Source organism: Abramis brama, assembly GCF_963993115.1.
Source record: "Abramis brama genome assembly, chromosome: 24".
NCBI lineage: Eukaryota > Metazoa > Chordata > Actinopteri > Cypriniformes > Leuciscidae > Abramis > Abramis brama.
The window spans coordinates 12,145,840-12,164,040 of NC_139986.1; the positions used below are offsets into that span (position 1 = coordinate 12,145,840).

Below are 18,201 nucleotides of genomic sequence, written 5' to 3' on the forward strand. Positions count from 1 at the left end.
TGAACGTGAGCAGTAGGCATGACATGCACAGTTGGCACTGGCCACCTAAGCGCAGGGATTCCCGTAACTCTGTGTGTGAGCTGAAGGAGGGGGGTTACAGTAGTGACATCTGGTCGACCCAAGGCCCTACACAGGAAAACCACTGCGTCTGGAGAGTGGAAGCTGTGGGGTAAAGGGAAGGAGCGTCGACTGGTGGTTGGAGGGGCGATGGTTTCTTGACCGATAACAGGGGAGATAAGCTCCATTATGGAATCAAAGTCTTAAAAGTGCTCCCACCTTAAACTGACTGCCAGAATCATGCTTTCTGTTCAAAATGTGTCCCTTAACTCTGTCTCTTTCTCTTTCCCTTTAGGTACGTTGTCATGGGGAACCTCCTCAAAGTTTTGACATGCACAGACCTTGAACAAGAGCCCAACTTCTTCCTCGATTTTGAAAGTGAGATATTTCTCCCCTTTCTATAAACTCTCTTTCATTTATTACTTGTAAACAGTCTTCCATTCTTAAAGCTTCCTTCACAATATGCACTACTTTAGTATCTCATGTGTCCTTGTTGGTATGTTCGGGCACTTTGTCATCAACTTTGCCATTAAGATGTGTAGGTCATCACCCGGTCACCATATAAATAATGCCAGTTCCCCTTTGGAACTTGATACTATCTAAAACTCCTTTCCCCTGGAGACTGGTTCATGAACCACAAACAATCTGCTACCATCTCATTTGTCTGAACCTAAAAACTCCCTTCAAAGCAAAGGAAGGTGAATGAACCAAAGAAAAGAAGACAGTGGAAAACAAGAGTTTCCTGGCTTTTATTGCCCTTGCCACAGAACATTTCCACCCTACAATGTTTGTCTCAATTTTTAATCACAGTAGCTGTTTCTTTGAAGAAAGACAGGGGGCGATATGGAGTCACTTCGAAATCATTGGCTCATTCATGGGTCATCAGGCAGACACCTATAAGAACGAGGGTTATGTAACACTAATAAAGAGGATGGTAGTGCGAGAGACTCCAAGACACAGAGCACTGGAACAGGACCTACTGTACCAAAATGTGAACATAAAATCGGAAAGACTATTGCAATCTTAATGTGTGGCATCTGAATGCTTGGTGAGAAAGGAGGTGGCCCTTCATTTCTTAAATTGCACTTGAAGCCAGCTGTAGTTAACAGCTGCCAATGTCTAATTGAGTTTTCTCTTTAGATGTGGGCCTGAAGTTTCCACCATTTAAAATTCCACAGTTTGCCTTTTGAACATATGAAACTGGCTCAGCTGTGGAGGTTTGACTCATTTACTCTTTAAGGCCCCAGCTAGGCTCTATTAAATGAGTAATTCACCCCAAAATTTGAATACTGTAATTTTTATATTATAGAACAGTCTGTATGGCCTAACAAACACTTTAACAAGCTGATTTGGACTATGTATATGCAATGTTCATGTTCCAAGTTTAAACTTATTGAGTGTAGTTATGGGCAAATTTCAGATGCTGTTTTTGCAACTTTGAAGATCACTACAGGAAGGAACATTCCAAACAAATGTGAGCAAGCAAATCACTTAACAAATGGTTTGTTAGGGTGTACTTACCATAGACTGTAAAAAAAGATGGACGACGCCCCTTCGCTCTCTTCCATTGGTGAGAACTGAAGCCGCCAGTGTCCCGATATGGCGTGGACATCTTGGAACTTGAGTCTGCGCAGTAGCGATCTCGGGACCAGACCTGCGCAGTAGTGAGCAGGAAGTAAAGCCGCGAAATCAACGCTCCGCCCTCACTCTCGCAGAATGCACTCTCCCTGAGTGCACTTTTTAAAAAAATGATTGCAGTATGACAAGAAGCTTGTTAAAATAAAGTAAATACAATCCCCTCAGTCCTCCGAAGATCCTGAAAAAAATGTCCGTTGGTGCTTCAGTGACTACTTCGCTCAGAGAACCTGTCAATCACAGCTGTCAATCATGACGTTACACCACCGTTTTTATAGCATCACGTAACTAACTAAAAACCAACTTATTTTTGAAACAGACACTTGAACTTACATCAGCGTGATAAAAAACCACAGCAAATGAAAGAAACCACCTTTGGAAAAAAGATATTTGAAGTGTAATTTAATTGTTTAGTTGGTCTCACGTCCCGTTGAATAACACGGGGAGGCGGGGCTTATGACCTATACTAGGACCAGTCACCGGGGGGGCGATCGAGACGTTTTGGCTTCACTTTTCAGGGCTTGTGCGGCACGCTTGGTACTTACACTAGGCGATCGGAGCCATGCTCGAGCACGTTTGGCACCCTAAGTCTAGTTCACTTAACTAGTGTGATCACTTTGTACTGTGCCCTTGCCCGCTTGAAGACGTGGGCTTGAGTACGAGATCAGTTGAACTTGCGGTACCATGTAGTGTGAATGGTAACTACGCCAGAACGGAACGGCTGCTACTAGTGTGTGTGCGTTACTGTCACCATTACAACAACAAGCATCTTCTGTTACTACTTGGATAGTACACCTTTCAAATAATTTTTATAATGGGTCTGGTTCTCACCTTCTTGATGAACAGGAATTGTAATTTGAAAGTAAAGCTGCAAAATCTTCCCTTAATGCCAGCTGCCTCTGTAATAATCTTCTATTACGTGCAACATAATTTAAGTGAAAATCGCTGCACTACATAAATGACAAATCAATGATTTTAATACATTTTAAAATGGCTAATGTAGCAAGGTTAGATGTTGTGGGAAGAAGGAGGCGGGAAACGGCAAACATTCAAAAACTTTAATAAACGTAAAATAAACAAATACAAAATTAAAGACAACAGCCCCTCACGGACGACTGCTGTCACAATATAACAAAACACAACATAAATCCAGGCCTATCCTCTCTCGATCTTCACTGTCGTCGCTCCTCCTTTATGCTTCTTGTATCTTTATGCAGATACAAGACCGGTGCGCTGCGCAGGTGTCGCTCGTTATCAGTCACGCCACTGGCCTCGCGCCGTTCTCTCACGGCTCTCGGCCTCGTCCTGGTCGCCACAGCAATTTATTCAAAATATTAAGAGAAAGTTAAAGATTTTTAGGGCCCGAGCACAGATGGTGTGAGGACCCTATTGTTTTTGCTCCGTTTATTCTTCTTCTTCTTCTCCAAAGTGAATCGCTTTTTAGAGGGAAAACTCATGAAACTTTGCACACGCTTCAGAAGTGGTGAAAATTTACGTGTGATATGGTTTTCAAAATTGGGTGGGGCAAATTCGGTAAATTATTGCCCCCACATTTTGCCCCGGCTCTACGTTTCACGCACAGGTATGAAATTTGGTACATACATGTAATGACCCAATACCTACAAAAAAGTCTCTTGGAGCATAGCCCTAAACACAACAGGAAGTGAGCTATTTTGAACTTCCTCCTGGATTTTGGGCATTTTTAAAAATTTCCTGATGTTGTACTTTAACGAACTCCTCCTACAGATTTGATCTGATCCTCTTCAAATTTGGTGAGTGTAATCTGAAGGCCTTTGCGACGTTAAATTGCGAAGATCTTGAGTTTTCGTCAAAGGGTGTGCCCTCGGGGGCCTGACAAATGTTCACCCAATTTCGGCCTTTTGGTGATATATGCATGATCAGATAAGTTCAATATTAATGTTGCTTGCAGTTCCGATGTTGCTAGGCAACCACAGACAGCCTGCAGTAACTCAGGCATACAATTTCCAATCTGCCCCAAACTTCACATGTTTGATAAGAGTCCTGTACTGAACACATGACCATGCTCATATTTGGTTATAGCAATAGCGCCACCTGCTGGTAGCAGGAAGTGTGGCAAATACAAAACGTGTTCGAAAAATCCTGAAACTTTGCACACGCTTCAGAAGTGGTGAAAATTTACATGTGATGTGGTTTTCAAAATTGGGTGGGGCAAATTCGGTAAATTATTGCCCCCACATTTTGCCCCGGCTCGACGTTTCACGTACAGGTATGAAATTTGGTACATACATGTAATGACCCAATACCTACAAAAAAGTCTCTTGGAGCATAGCCCTAAACACAAAGGAAGTCAGCTATTTTGAACTTCCTGTCAGATTTTGGGCAGTTTTTGCCATTTCTTGATGTTGTACTTTAACGAACTCCTCCTACAGTTTTGATCTGATCCTCTTCAAATTTGGTAAGTGTAATCTTAAGGCCTTTACTAAAGGTGCCGGGTGGCGGTGGCAGGGGTGCGAGGGCCCTTTTCATCGCTGCTTGCAGCTTTAATTTTATTTATTTTTTTAATAGAAATATTTTTTAAACGATAAATGTTTTGTTTTTTTTGTCAGTTTTGGTCAATTTAATGAGTCACAAAAAGTATTAATATCTTTAAAAAAAAAATAAATAAATCTTGCAGTCTCCTAGACTTTTAAATGGTAGTGAATGTGTATGATGTACCAAATGTTACAGTAATACCCTTCTTCCTTCAGAGTACTCACTATTTGGAGTTGGTAGGGCACAGTGATAGTGGAATTTGCCCATAGTTTCAGCAACTATGGGCAAATCTAGTGTACAAAGTGTCACTAAGTAATCCGTTTTCTTTGTTCTATCCTTCATTTTATCCTTGCCTCAATCTCTAAGGTATAAAGCTCTGATTCCTGTTCATGAGTTGCATACCTACAGTATGTTCACTCTTAATGTGTCAGACATTGACGAAATGTGACATTGAAAGACCTTTTAATTAAAGACCTTGAAGTCTACTTAATTTATTCCCTTTTCTCTCTCTCTCTCTCTCTCTCTCTCTCTCTCTCTCTCTCTCTCTCTCTCTCTCTCTCTCTCTCTCTCTCTCTCTCTCTCTCTCTCTCTCTCTCTCTCTCTCTTCTCTCTCTCTCTCTCTCTCTCTCTCTCTCTCTCTCTCTCTCTCTACCTCTACCTCCAGATGCCCAGCCAACAGAAGCAGAGCGGGAAACGTGGGAAGAAGTGGATGTGGTCCTGAAGGATGCTCTGGGAATACTTGACGAACTACAGGCGTATAAAGGCGCGGGCCAAGAGATACGAGAGGTACACGCAAGATCTGTTATGTTTGACTCATATTATGTATGCACATACATACAGTTGTTCAAATAAAATGTGTCTACTTGAGTAAATAAATTCACTCAAAATGAGTTGAGGGAACAATATTGGTGGCTTTAAAACAGCTCATCTTGTGTGTGCGTTATTTGAAATTCTCTGCTCCGCTCAATCACGCCTCTGTACTAGTGAGTGTCAGTGTGATTGATACTCTGGTTGCCATGGATACTGCTGCTATATAGATACAGTTGCTAAGGACTGGTGTCTTCTGCAGAATGAAAGTGAACGTTTTCTTTTATTTCTTTTTTCTAATTTGCTCAATGGAACACGGTGCATTCCTTTTATGTCAGCACACTCAGTAATTATTTTAATGAGCCACATGTATTTGGAAATTGAAAAGTACACTGAGGTAGAGAGAGAAAGCATTAACTAGATGTTCTTCATGTAAAAAAAGAAAGAAAAAACCTTTAAACATCTTATGTATTTGGTTTTGGATTTGATCATCATTTACATCCTCAAATTGCCCCCCTCAAGAGCACATCATTTAAAAGCTTCATCCCACGTACACAATTCTCATGATGTCATAAAATAATATGTTCCGTTTAGACTTGTGGAAACATTATTTATAAGTCGCCAGATGTTGTGTTATTGTGATGTTTGTTTTTTCAGGCAATCCAGAACCCTAATGACGAGGCATTACAAGACCAGGCGTGGGCTGCTGTGGTGCCACTCGTAGGCAAACTAAAGAAGTTCTACCAATTTTCACAGAGATTAGGTATATTAGCCTATTTTTCTAAGTAGTTATTAGGGGTTTAACAATACACTCATGTCACGATTTGATACAACTCCCCATACTGAACTCACGATACGATACTATCGCGATATTTTCAGCCAAGTTTTTTTTACTATTATTTCTTATGCACTATAGATAAGAATAAACCATCTAAACCGCTTTGAATAATCACACTGCTAAACCTAAATGTGATATGGTGATTTAAGTTATGTTTGAGCTTTCACTTTGAGGAGTGCCTTTCAGATGGTCAATGCAATCAATAGCAGTCGCAAGAAAGCATGTCAAAATGACTATTCCCAAACTGTAAATGGTTAGTTCGTCCAAAAACTTAAATTCTGCATTTACTCACTCTCATGTTGTTTTCACACAACATGCAAGCATTTGAGTGTCTGTTTTTACTACAGTATGCACACCGTTGTAAATCTGTTCATCATATAAAGCTATTGTGTCTCTTCAGAAGACTTGGATTTGGATTAGATCACTCAATTAATTATTTTTACGATGCCTTTGTGACATTTTTTGGATCTTTTAAAGGTATAGCAGAGGATTTTCCAGAATTTTAGAAAAGAACCGCCCTCTCCACTTTTTGAAAAAATGCACATGCGCAACACTCTACCTGCTCCCGAGAGGGAACGCCTATTAAACGTGTGCACAAGAGAGCATGCACGAGCCTAGTTCTCCTCGTGCACGCTCTGTTTACAAGTTGCTGTTGGCATGGCTCATACAAGCCTACTTTCCTTTACCTGTCGAGTAGAAACTTCGCGACTGAGGCATCAGTGGGAAGCCCAGCCTGTGCTTTTAGCGCACGCCAGCGTGTGAAATATTCTCCAAAAAACACTCTGGTCTTGTTTCTTTCTTCAGAGGCCTTTCTCTTCTTGTCATACAATTCGTAGACACTTTTTCTCTTGCGACCCTCAGACATTTTGAAAAAACCCGGTGAGAACGGGCGAGCTTCAATGAATGGCTGAAACCGTAGCTCACCACACACATACACCCGAAAGTGCGCATGCGCAGAAAGCGAAAACTACTTAGGGACGAGCAAGTAAGACGGCCTTACGTAAACATATCACCAGAATGATTGACAACTAGGAGGACCAATAGTCTTGATGATCCACCCGGAAAAAGAAAATCCTCCGCAATACCTTTAAGTTTTAGGGAAATGGACTTTAAATGGAGGGACAGAAATAGGTTTCATAAAAAATATCTTCACTTGTGTTTGTAAGTTGAATGAAAATCTTATAGGTTTGAAATGACATGAGGGTGAGTAGGCCTACATGATGACAGAATTAAACATTTTGGGTAAATTAGCTTATACTTTATTAATACAGTAAGCTGAGCCTTGGATAAAACTAACTCTATATCGTAAATCATATCGTTTACATCAACAATACATATCGTTGCATTTTTATATCTCGATATAACCATGTATCGTTACACCCCTAGTAGTTATGCAACATTTTAAGTGAACATTCTGCCGTCATTTACTTACCCTCATCATTCAAGTTGATGATTTTTCAATTTAACTCAAAAGGATATGTTTAACAGAATGTCCAGGCTGCTCTTTTCCATATAATGAAAGGAAATGGGCACACAGTCGCAAAAAATGTCAAGAAAGCACCATAAGTACTGTTGAAATTAATTAATTGTCTTAATTTGCCCGTCTACTAGAAATCAGTATAAACATTTTGCTTAACATCTTTTCTTATGTTGTGTAGAAGAAAGCAATTTATGCAGATGGCATGATTTAGGGGAAAAAATGGCCTTATGGTGTTTTTACTGATGAAAAAATATAGAATGTGATTTAAAAATAATAATAAAAAGTTTGATGTGCTTGTTTGTAGGGCTACACAATGTGGCCAAAAGTTTTGTGGTTATATGTATCAATATGACTATAAAGTAATAATAACAATAATAATCACAGTCTTTGTGATTTGATAATTTAACTATGCCATTTCATGAGTTTTGTTTTTTGATTAATCATGCAGCCCTACATACAGTTTTGTCATTTTTAGGTGAACTGTCTCTTTCAATGTGCTTAAAAGCCATTGGCAGAATCTGTTTCAGCAAGTTTTTAAAGCTGTAAACATCTTACAAATTAAATACACACTAACACTTTGTGTGCAAACACACTAACACCTGAGCTGCCCCTGGGAAGTACCACAGCTGGTCTTTTTTCATAATCTCACGCAAAACACTGGGTAACAATGGTTGGGGAGCACACTAGCTGACGGGCGGGCTTAAATGCTATAAACGTTACAAACCTCTCACTGAAATGCATAGACAAAAATGATCATGATATCTAATGGCTTCCTTAGCTGTTTTGCCCATCAAAACACAGGAATGTTAGCGACTTAATAAGACAAAGTGGGTTGAAGGTGATCTTGCCCTGAAGCCCTGAAGACCTTGGAGCCCTGTCCTTTAAGTCCATGAAATGGCTTTTGAACCAGTAGTCAATGAGCGCAGCCCCTCGCCAAGTGTCTGCCATACATTACATAACTCGCCGAACTGGGTCATCTTGCTTTCCCGCTCTTTCTGCTCCAGAACACTGAACACTAATTTTGGCGCAATCTCTCATGCCTGACATGCTTTGCTAATCTACACTGATCACTTGGCATGTAGTTATTTCATATGACGATGAATCTGTATGTAAAGAAATAATAATTTAATATATGTAAAAAAACTCTAAAAAGTGACTAAATATAATCTACTAAAGTTTTGTTTTTGAATAATTTATGTACTGGAAAAATTAAATGTATTTACAACCTATGCTTTATTTAGTTAATGCAATTTCTTGGCATTTTTTTCTGTTTTAACTTTTTTTCTGTTTTTATTTTTTTTTCAGTTTAAAGTCAACTGGTTCATCTTAAACTACTGTCATTCCTCAGTATATCTATCATTTTAACATTGCCTGCGTATCTCGTGTCATCTCTCTCGCTTTCTCGTGATGTGATGAGATGTGACGTGTTCTCCCTCACCCCACCCTTTCATTCCTCTCATCTGCCGGCCTCGTCCTCACGCTCCATTCTCAGCATGCACTCTTAAAAGCCACTCGTCTCTAGCTCTGTTTTGACTGGGATGAGAGTAGTGTGCTTCCTTGGCCATTTTTAATCAGCTCCTCTGCCCTGCCAAGCTGACTAAAGCAGATGGAGGTCATTACCGTACGGCAAATCTGCTCAATTTACTCTACATACTGCTGCCGCTTGAGTCACCAGCCTGAACGCCCCGACTCTCTCCCTCTCTCTCTCTCTCTCTCTCTCTCTCTCGCTCCGCTGTGGAGAGGAGCCTGTATGACTGTACAGGCTTGACTGTGTAAAACGTTACATCTAGAAATCTCTTGGTTTCTCAGAGCCATATGGGAAAAATAGGTTTATTGACAAAGCTAGCCTCTGTCATACCCCCTTCAGATGGGAATGATTGCTGCGATTTCCTAGCCTGGTAATACCAGACTCTGCTACTTCACTTTGCTTCGTAGACAGAGTCTGGAATGGCATAATAGAGAAGTGTTTTCTCTCTTGCTAGGGGGCGCTTGTCTGAAGTTTAAAATCATTGGTTACCCGTAAGCCAATCACATAACGTTTGGTTATGGCGTGTGTTATGTGCATGCTCAGCCGCATCTAACTTCCACTGTAAACACATGTATGATGCGAAAACAAAACCATCGAGCGAAATACCGGAGTGAACATGGCTGTGAACGACTTTTGCAGATAATGTGAAGTAAATCTACGCATCCACGGTACAATCAGCGTCTACGTCACGGCTCTCAGCCCGCCCTCTGTTCGTTGATTGGCCGGCTGTTTTCAGACCGGTGGAAAACAGAAAGCTCTGACGCTGTCTCAGACTGAGTACAGAAGCGAAATGTAATTGAGCGGAAGTACGAAGTCTGACGTAGTCAGGCTAGCGATTTCCAAACAAGCCAAAAAAAATAAAGCTGAAAACTCCCAATATTGTTTTAACTTTTAGAGCAGACTTGATCTGAATGCTCACTTGTTCATCAACTGTTGTTGATGCATGTATTTAAAGCCACATCACCCAACCATTGCTTTCTTCTTTCCATTGCTTTCTTTAAAGATGCAGCATGACTTACTTGAGAGCAATTTCGCAATACTAGCAACAGCAAAACATGAATCATTGTAAAGACACCTCTGTTTGGTTTTGTTTATATGTATATTTTAAGACTTGTAAATGAGATCAGAATTAAAAAGTAGTTGGACCTTGGGTCGATGTGGCCAGACTGAGATCATACTGTACCTCAACCATAAACTCTTTATGGCTGCTGGACTGACTCTTATGTAATGTAATTGCTCTAACATGCTGCTGTGTACTGTATTGCCTCAATAAAGTAATGGAGAGAACGAGAATGGGAATTGTGGGTTAAGAACAGCCTCTTAAGTCATTGAGGCATCTACTGGGGCTCAGAACATCACCTTGTGTTAGTGGAGAACATCTTAGAAACTTCAGATTAGGCCCTTATGGAGGAGACCTTATGTGTGTGCATCTAAGCAAATAGTTTGATCTTATGTATTAAAGAACCTTTATTAGTTTATTAATTTAGGTTATGTATGATACCAGATGTTTGTTGTTTGTTGCCAAAGTTGATTCTTGTTGTTGGTCTGCAGGCAGTATGAATCAATATGCCAGCATATCACATACATTCTTAGCATGTGTTTTGTAAACCTGAAAATTTTATAGAATCTGACATACAGCCAAATGTATTTTATTCAGGGGTTGTGTTATGCAAAATTTTGTTTTAAAACTGAAATATATTAGTATATTGTTCAGATTTCAGAATGAGTCAGATTATTTGCCAATCATAAACAGCCACCCTTGAATGGGTTCTAATTACTTGCCGGAATATATATTTAACAATATTTTTACATGTAATTTTAAACCATTTATTTATAAGTAATTTATTAAATCAATAAGCTGCTCAAATGAATCCTTATACTGTATGGAACCATTAGTTTTACTCAGTGAGGACCAAATGAACCTGAACTGACCTCTGTGTGACTCTACAGAAGCAGCACTGCACAGTCTATTGAGAGCACTCACTAGTGAGACATACGATGACCCCACACAGCATCTGGAGAGAGAGCAGGCCCTCGCCAAACAGTTCGCTGAGATCCTACACTTCACACTGCGCTTTGATGAGCTCAAGGTGAGGACCATATCTCAATAAATATTCCTTTGTTTACCTAATGGCAAAATATATACAGTGGGGAGAACAAGTATTTGATACACTGCTGATTTTGCAGGTATTCCCACTTACAAAGCATGTAGAAGTCTGTAATTTTTATCATAAGTACTCTTCAACTATGAGTGACGGAATCTAAAACAAAAATCCAGAAAATCACATTGTATGATTTTTAAGTAATTAATTAGCATTTTTCAATATGAAAAAAATCTTAATGGATTTAAAAACATTCTTCAGTTCTTTATGTAAAATATATTTCCTTTATTTCTTTTATTTTTGCAGTTAATTGTGACCTAAACCTGTTTTCATGTGATTCACCCATTTTGATGTCAATGAGTAGAAATTATTCATTAGTTAAATTTTCTCTAGTCAAATGAAATGCATGATTAAAATATGAGCTCATCATGTAAGTCAGCAGAATTTTAACATGCAGCCTGCTATTACACATTACCATGCGATAAATGAGACTGACCTGGATGTGATGCTTTAACTAGCTTCCCCTTCTCACTAATGACATGCTAATTGTGATTAGAAACCAGCTAATGAGAAAATAATTACTTTCCAATAGCACCAGCCAGTTTTTGCTCCCTCAGGTGCTTGCCAAACCTTTATTGACATTTAAGATCATAGAAGCTTTTGAGCTTTGGCTCACTTTCATTCTCTTATCCTCTGCTTAAACACCTGCTATTTCTTTTACACCAAATTTATAATGCAGAACGGACAGTTAAAAGTGCTTATGTCAAGACGACATCACTCTGAGCTAAATTGTGCTCGGATTTTCACTCCTCTGACCACGTCAGAACCTCAGACACAACCCTAAATGACTGAACAGTAAACCACCTAATTTGTCCAGGTTATGTGTCCAAAAAAATCAAATCATGTTTCGTCTAGCCGTTTTCTTATTCGTCTCAGCACCAACACTAGCGCCTTTCTTGCTCTTTCTAATGCAAGCATTCACATACACCCCGACGCCCTGCGGCACGGAGCTGGGATGTCCCAATTAAAATGCCCCCCCCCCCCCCCCCCCCCCCCCAGATGGGGTTGCTAAATGTGAGAAAGTAGGGGGTGTAAGGTGGCATGCCAACCTCCATCCAACCATGCCCTCCTCTCAGCTTGGCGCAGTGACCTACTTCAGTCCGCCAATGCCGTAGTGCCGTACGCTGCAGGGATGGGATAGGAAGGGTCTATCTGTCTGGTCTGACAGTTCATGGACTGAATACCAGCTCTGCATTAGTTTTGTGGACAAGGATGTCAATTGAGAACATTGTATTCATTTCATCTGAGAGTTATCTTTGTAATTAAACTTTGGAAAAACCTGTTGTACACAATCTGCCACATCCCCTCTGATTGATAGTTTATACAAATAGCAAGTAAACGCATGTACATGTGTCTTTTTGCTGTGATATTTTTTATCAATCGTTCAAGATGAACAAATACTGGACTGAAGCAACTTAGGTCTACTTGATCATCCATACATCCTTTTTAGAAGAAAAATGTATTAAATATTATACATCAGACTTTCAGATCTCTCAGTTATTATTGTATTGCATTGCATTATGTTTTGCCCCCACAATAAAAACTACAGAGCTTTGATCTTAAAGCTAAGCATTTAAATATAATCTTAAGACTTTATTGGGAGATATAGAGTGACAACTCATATTTATCTGAGTTGTACTGTTATAAAAGATCTTATTGTTTTAGATTAAACAAGCCATCATAATTTCATCCTAAGTTATGGCCATATATATAACAGCAACTGTACAATATTGCATATTTTTGTTTGGGCCTCTAAATAAAATTGAGGTGTGAGCTGTGGTCTGTCGTCTTGATTATCACCCCCTCCTTTGTCACAAAAATTTGTCACCCAACACTAAACTGAACATGACTCTTCATTAAAGCATATTTATCCATCTGTCACAAGCTGCGAGTCTGCTGCGTTACTCTTCAGGTTTAAACAATACTTCAATAGGGGATCCATGGGTCCCAGACAGTCTAGGTCCTGACAGATAAAGATTGCTCTGATTACCTAAAGGAACTGTTAGTCATTTAAGTAAAGCTTTAGCTAATCCTGTAAGTGTTCTTTGCCTTCTAGGCTACCAGCCTGTATTTGTCTACCTCAGTCCTGTTACACCAGCAATTGCATGGAGATTTGCCTCCCTTTGAAGCACCCTTACATACACATTTTTTTTTATTAATTGATTAATTTTATTAATGGTTCTTGTTAAAGCAAGCATCATTGTTAATATTGTTCATACTTGGAATTATGGGTTGTTTATAAACCCATAACTTTGAGTATTAAACTTCATTGTGTTACTCTGAGAGATGAGCTATTACTTTTCTAAAGGGTCAGACTTGTGATTACCACCTAGCAGACAAAAAAAATCAACAGTTTGGCTGCTTAATATTTTGTGGTACATTTTTTTTTATAACATTTTTTTTTTTCAAGATTCTTTAATGGATAGAAATTCAAAATGTGTTCATTCTTTTTCAGATGACAAATCCTGCTATTCAGAATGACTTCAGTTATTACAGGAGGACTCTAAGTCGCATGAGGATCAATAACGTTCCTGTGAGTTTTCTCGAAAATTTTAACTGTCACCTCTATTGCTATGACTTTCTTGTAGTCTTTTCTCTCATCCTCTTCCCTCTTTCTCTTTTTCTAATCATCATTCTGTGCTACATTTCTCTCCCCATTTAACTTTTTAACTTTTTATCCACACACACACTCACACACTCAAATATATTCAAATATATATATAAATAGATATATATAAATAAATATATATATATATATATAAATAAATAAATAAATAAATATATATATATATATATATATATATATATAAATAAATAAATAAATAAATAAATATATATATATATATATATATATATATATATATATATATATATATATATATATATATATATATATATAATCTTTAAATTAAAAGTGCATCTTTGAAGCAACTCTTGGTTTTATTTAAACTCCTTCCATATAACTAACACACTTCCTTTTTACTTTCTCACACAAAACTCAAGCACTCAGCCGCTTGCACACACCAGCCCTCAGGGGACTGTTGAGGACCCAAACAGAAAATGGTCTCCCACTGGGAGAGCGAGTGAGTTCTGAGATGCTCACTGAAGTGCATTGAGGTGCACCAATATAGTGTGACACCTGATCTGTGGTCAGCTTTTGTGCCTGTCCTCCCCAGAGACGCCCTGCCCTCCTAGGACTAAATATCTGATCTGAGATCGGGCCACATACATAGCCCTGGGGGACACCATGCAGTCTTCATACCTTGTTTAGTGAAATGACGCTGGTTTTCCCCTCATATTCTCCCAGACTGAATTCAGAAGCCCCACTGTGGCTCCCCAGGGCCCTACTACTGAAAGAAAGCTAAATACATCACTCTGGAAACCCATCTTCACATCTGCCACTTGCCCCAATTTAGACTATAGTTTAATATTTTTAGATTTGACACACCCGAATGTGCAGGTAAATGCAGTTTAAGATTAAACTGCTTTCTTAATAAATAAAAAATACATTTGTTGTCTGGCTGTTCCCATTGTGAAACTGATATTTTTGCTTTTATGAAATGCGTTTTCAAGACATTTAGACAGATTTAATAGCACTGAAAAGATTTTCAATTATGTATTACATATTTTGAGAAGTAACTAAAACTTAACTTACTGTTTAAATCTCTTTTTCTTTTTTTTTCTTTTTTTTACTTTTCCCACCTTTCTCCCAAAATCATTGTTTCTCGACAGAACCTATCTATCCCATTAACCAAAATGACTTATGGTATTGAAGGATATTCAGTTGTTATAATGCCAGCTTTGTGAACTTGCAAAACTTTGGCTGATATACACTCCCTCCCCATTTAACAAAAGGGTTGAGAAACATCCATCAATTTTTTTTGAAAGACAATTTTTTTAATATGCAGTACATTAATAATGTATTAGCATTTTTGACACATTTTTTCACCTGAGAAATTGGGGCACAGGAGAAAAAGCCTCTTGATGCCTATCCATCTTCACATTGTTCCCTTTATGGTCTACTATTAATCATTTTCATGAGGCATTGACTGTGACAATTTCTGAGAAAGGGGTCAGAAAGAAAAATCTGTTCTAAACTGTTCTTCCTAAAATAAAATTAGTGTTCCTTTTTGCTTAACTCCATTAACAATGTTTTTGGTATCTGTCTATATAGGCAGAGGGAGAAAATGAAGTGAATAATGAGCTGGCCAATCGGATATCTCTTTTTTATGCTGATGCCACGCCCATGCTGAAGACATTAAGTGATGGCACAACAAAATTTGTTTCTGAGGTAACAAAAATGTTTAAAATCAATTCTCAGTGATATTTTCAAAATATAACTTGTAAAGAATAACTAATTCTTTGGCTTTTGCCCAACAGAATAAAAACTTGCCCATTGAAAACACCACCGATGTATTGAGCACCATGGCAAGCGTGTGCAAAGTTATGTTGGAAACCGCGTAAGTTTGCCATTTTCTCATCTGTCTGATGACACCATAAAGTTAAAAACTAAAGTAGAATCAATCCACTAGAAATTGGGAGGTAAATAATTTGCTTATTCTCTGATTTTGTTTGGATATAGAGAGTATCGCAGCCGTTTCAGCAGTGATGAAACCGTTTCCTTCTGTCTGCGTGTCATGGTCGGGGTCATCATACTTTACGACTACGTCCATCCTGTCGGCGCATTCGCAAAGTCCTCCAAAATAGACGTGAGTGAAACCATCATCTCCCGTTACTTGCAAACCCATCTCCTAACTGTTTTCCCCTCCCTCTAGGCACTAGGACTGACTCATAATCATAGTGCTTAGAAAACATGGTGATGGCTCTCTCGCAGCGTCATGACTCATGAGGTTCAGTGCTGTCATTACTGTGCCACTCTAACCATGGCTTTTCCCCCCCAAACAGATGAAAGGCTGCATTAAAGTGCTCAGAGATCAGCCACCAAACAGTGTGGAAGGTCTTCTAAATGCTCTCAGGTACTGTGTTCAACAAGCTAACATTCAGTGGTTCATTCAGTTAATCTCACCATTTAAGTTTTTCATTCCTGTTTACAATGGGTTATTTTGTCTTATTTCTTTTTTTTATTATTATTATTATTTTGCTTTATAAATTATTTTTAAGTCATTTTTATGATTTTTTTTTTAATTAAATCAATTTAAAATACAAAAAAAATTATTATAATTTAAATGTTTTTATACTAATAATGAATGTTATTAAAACAAGTCTTATTCATCACAATTTAAATAGTTATTTTTAACTAATAAATTAAATTATATAAATTTAAGTTCAAATAAATAATTATTATAATTTAAATAGTTATTTGTGAATTCAAATTAATTTAAATTAAACGGGCAAAGAAGCATCTGATCATAGAGATGTGGATATGTTTGCACAAGATCTCCGATTAATACATAAAAAAGCGATTTATCCATTAAAATTCTTACATATAGCCCCTTTAAAATAAAGTAATAATTTATTTCGATTTTCTTTTACATATTATGATAAATAGTACTTGTCATTGTGTCACTCTCAGCATCATTTGTAGGAAGAGTCCGTGTCCATCACACAACTGCACTTTTAGATTTATTAAATTTATTTTCATATTTTCTTTGGTGGCTTAATGTGAGGAATATTCCACATAGAGTGTCATGAGATATGCACTTTATGCAAGATATGTACTTTCATGCATCCTGGATCATGATTATGCTCTGCTGAACAATAATGCTTGTTTGGCAACAGTGCTGAAGATGGCTTGACTTGTGGCAAAATACTGCAGCAAATATAATTAATACTTAATGTCTTCTGTGCAGGTACACAACAAAACATCTTAATGACGAGTCAACCAATAAGACCATTAAAAGCATGCTGCAGTAGCAACAAACTCTGGGACATACACCACTGGCCTCAAGCAAATGCTCAGGAGATGCACATACACTCTCTCTCCTGGACTAAAGCGATGCACAGAATGTTTTTCCTTTTTTTTATTTTTATGAAACAGAAAAAAATCAGCTTCTCTAATCTTTCCTTGTCTTTTTACAAAGCAGATGCTACTGGCGTTATGTGTGGTTTTCTGTGCCAAAATGGTTTTGCTGAAATCCCTTGTTTTTAATGTTCCTAAAAGACAGCCATGCTACTGATGGCAGCTATGAAAGCATTGTTAGATTATATTTGTGGTCAATATTTTAATTTAGCTTGTTTCCCTACAAAGGGAGGGTGTGTTTTGACTTGAATATAAATATCTATATATTATCTATATGATCTAAATACACACAATTATATAAAAAGAGAGAAATATATTATTTTTGTTTGAATTAATATTTAATGTTACATCCACTGCATGGCAAAATGATTACATTTCTTCTATTTAAAAGAAAACTAATGTTTCAAATTCATTTGTGTGTTTAAATTATGTTTTGAAAGGTACTTGGAGATGAAAAATGGAGATTAATTGATAGATCTTTTCAAGTTTTATATTTTTTTATAGTTCTTGATTTAAGTCTTTTTTTCATAGGTGTTATCATTTTGTTTTTGTTCTTTTTTTGATCTGAAAACTAGCTTTCAAAAACTGTGATAGATGGTAATCTGTGTCAGATGTGATGACAACATGATCTTAAGAGGAAATAAAATGCTTTCATTTTTTATTATGAAATGTTTACTTTTTTCAAATGCAGTGTTGCTAAGGTGTATGCTAATGATTAGCACACATCTGGTGATATGCAATTAAGCTGTGGCATTATGCATAACATAGTCATGTTTGAATTTGGCACAAAGTCTGGTCAACAGTGCAGCTTATTCACAAGATCGTCTGCAGCTTTTTTTTCTTGTCTTTTTTTTTATATCCTGAAATATTAATAAATCTATAGTTTAGGGGTAGGTGTATCTGAAATGGATTATGTCACAGTAATCGACTACCACGAAAAAATATTAATTGTGCAAACAGTTAGAAAACAATGGAAATGGCGAATAATGTGTCTAGACTTTGTGATCAAAATTGGTCAAAAGGATTACTGCATCACTTCACCCTATCAGATTGGAACTGTTTTTTTTTTTGCAATGTGTATATCTAAAAGGTCTGTTAATGTGTTAACATTGAAGATCTACTCTGATCTACCTTTTCTGTTCTTATTGACTTGTTGGAATCATGAAATCAGACGGTTTAACATGCTTGCACTCAAGGATT

The 18,201-nt window shown here is 37.7% G+C and overlaps 1 protein-coding gene across 3 annotated transcripts in view; it reads left to right on the forward strand.

Annotated features, from left to right (window-relative positions):
• Window positions 1-17,670, forward strand: part of fam49bb (family with sequence similarity 49 member Bb) — a 53,406-nt gene extending 35,736 nt beyond the window's left edge. For all 3 annotated transcript variants that reach the window (XM_084102758.1, XM_084102759.1, XM_084102760.1), the window contains 10 exons: window positions 353-435; window positions 4,871-4,992; window positions 5,671-5,776; window positions 10,810-10,949; window positions 13,477-13,554; window positions 15,196-15,312; window positions 15,402-15,481; window positions 15,604-15,730; window positions 15,927-15,997; window positions 16,832-17,670. In XM_084102758.1, the coding sequence (XP_083958884.1) occupies window positions 363-435; window positions 4,871-4,992; window positions 5,671-5,776; window positions 10,810-10,949; window positions 13,477-13,554; window positions 15,196-15,312; window positions 15,402-15,481; window positions 15,604-15,730; window positions 15,927-15,997; window positions 16,832-16,895 (978 nt within the window). In that variant the 5' untranslated portion in view covers window positions 353-362 and the 3' untranslated portion in view covers window positions 16,896-17,670. The remainder of the gene's footprint in view (window positions 1-352; window positions 436-4,870; window positions 4,993-5,670; window positions 5,777-10,809; window positions 10,950-13,476; window positions 13,555-15,195; window positions 15,313-15,401; window positions 15,482-15,603; window positions 15,731-15,926; window positions 15,998-16,831) is intronic.
• The last annotated feature ends 531 nt before the right edge of the window (window positions 17,671-18,201 follow it).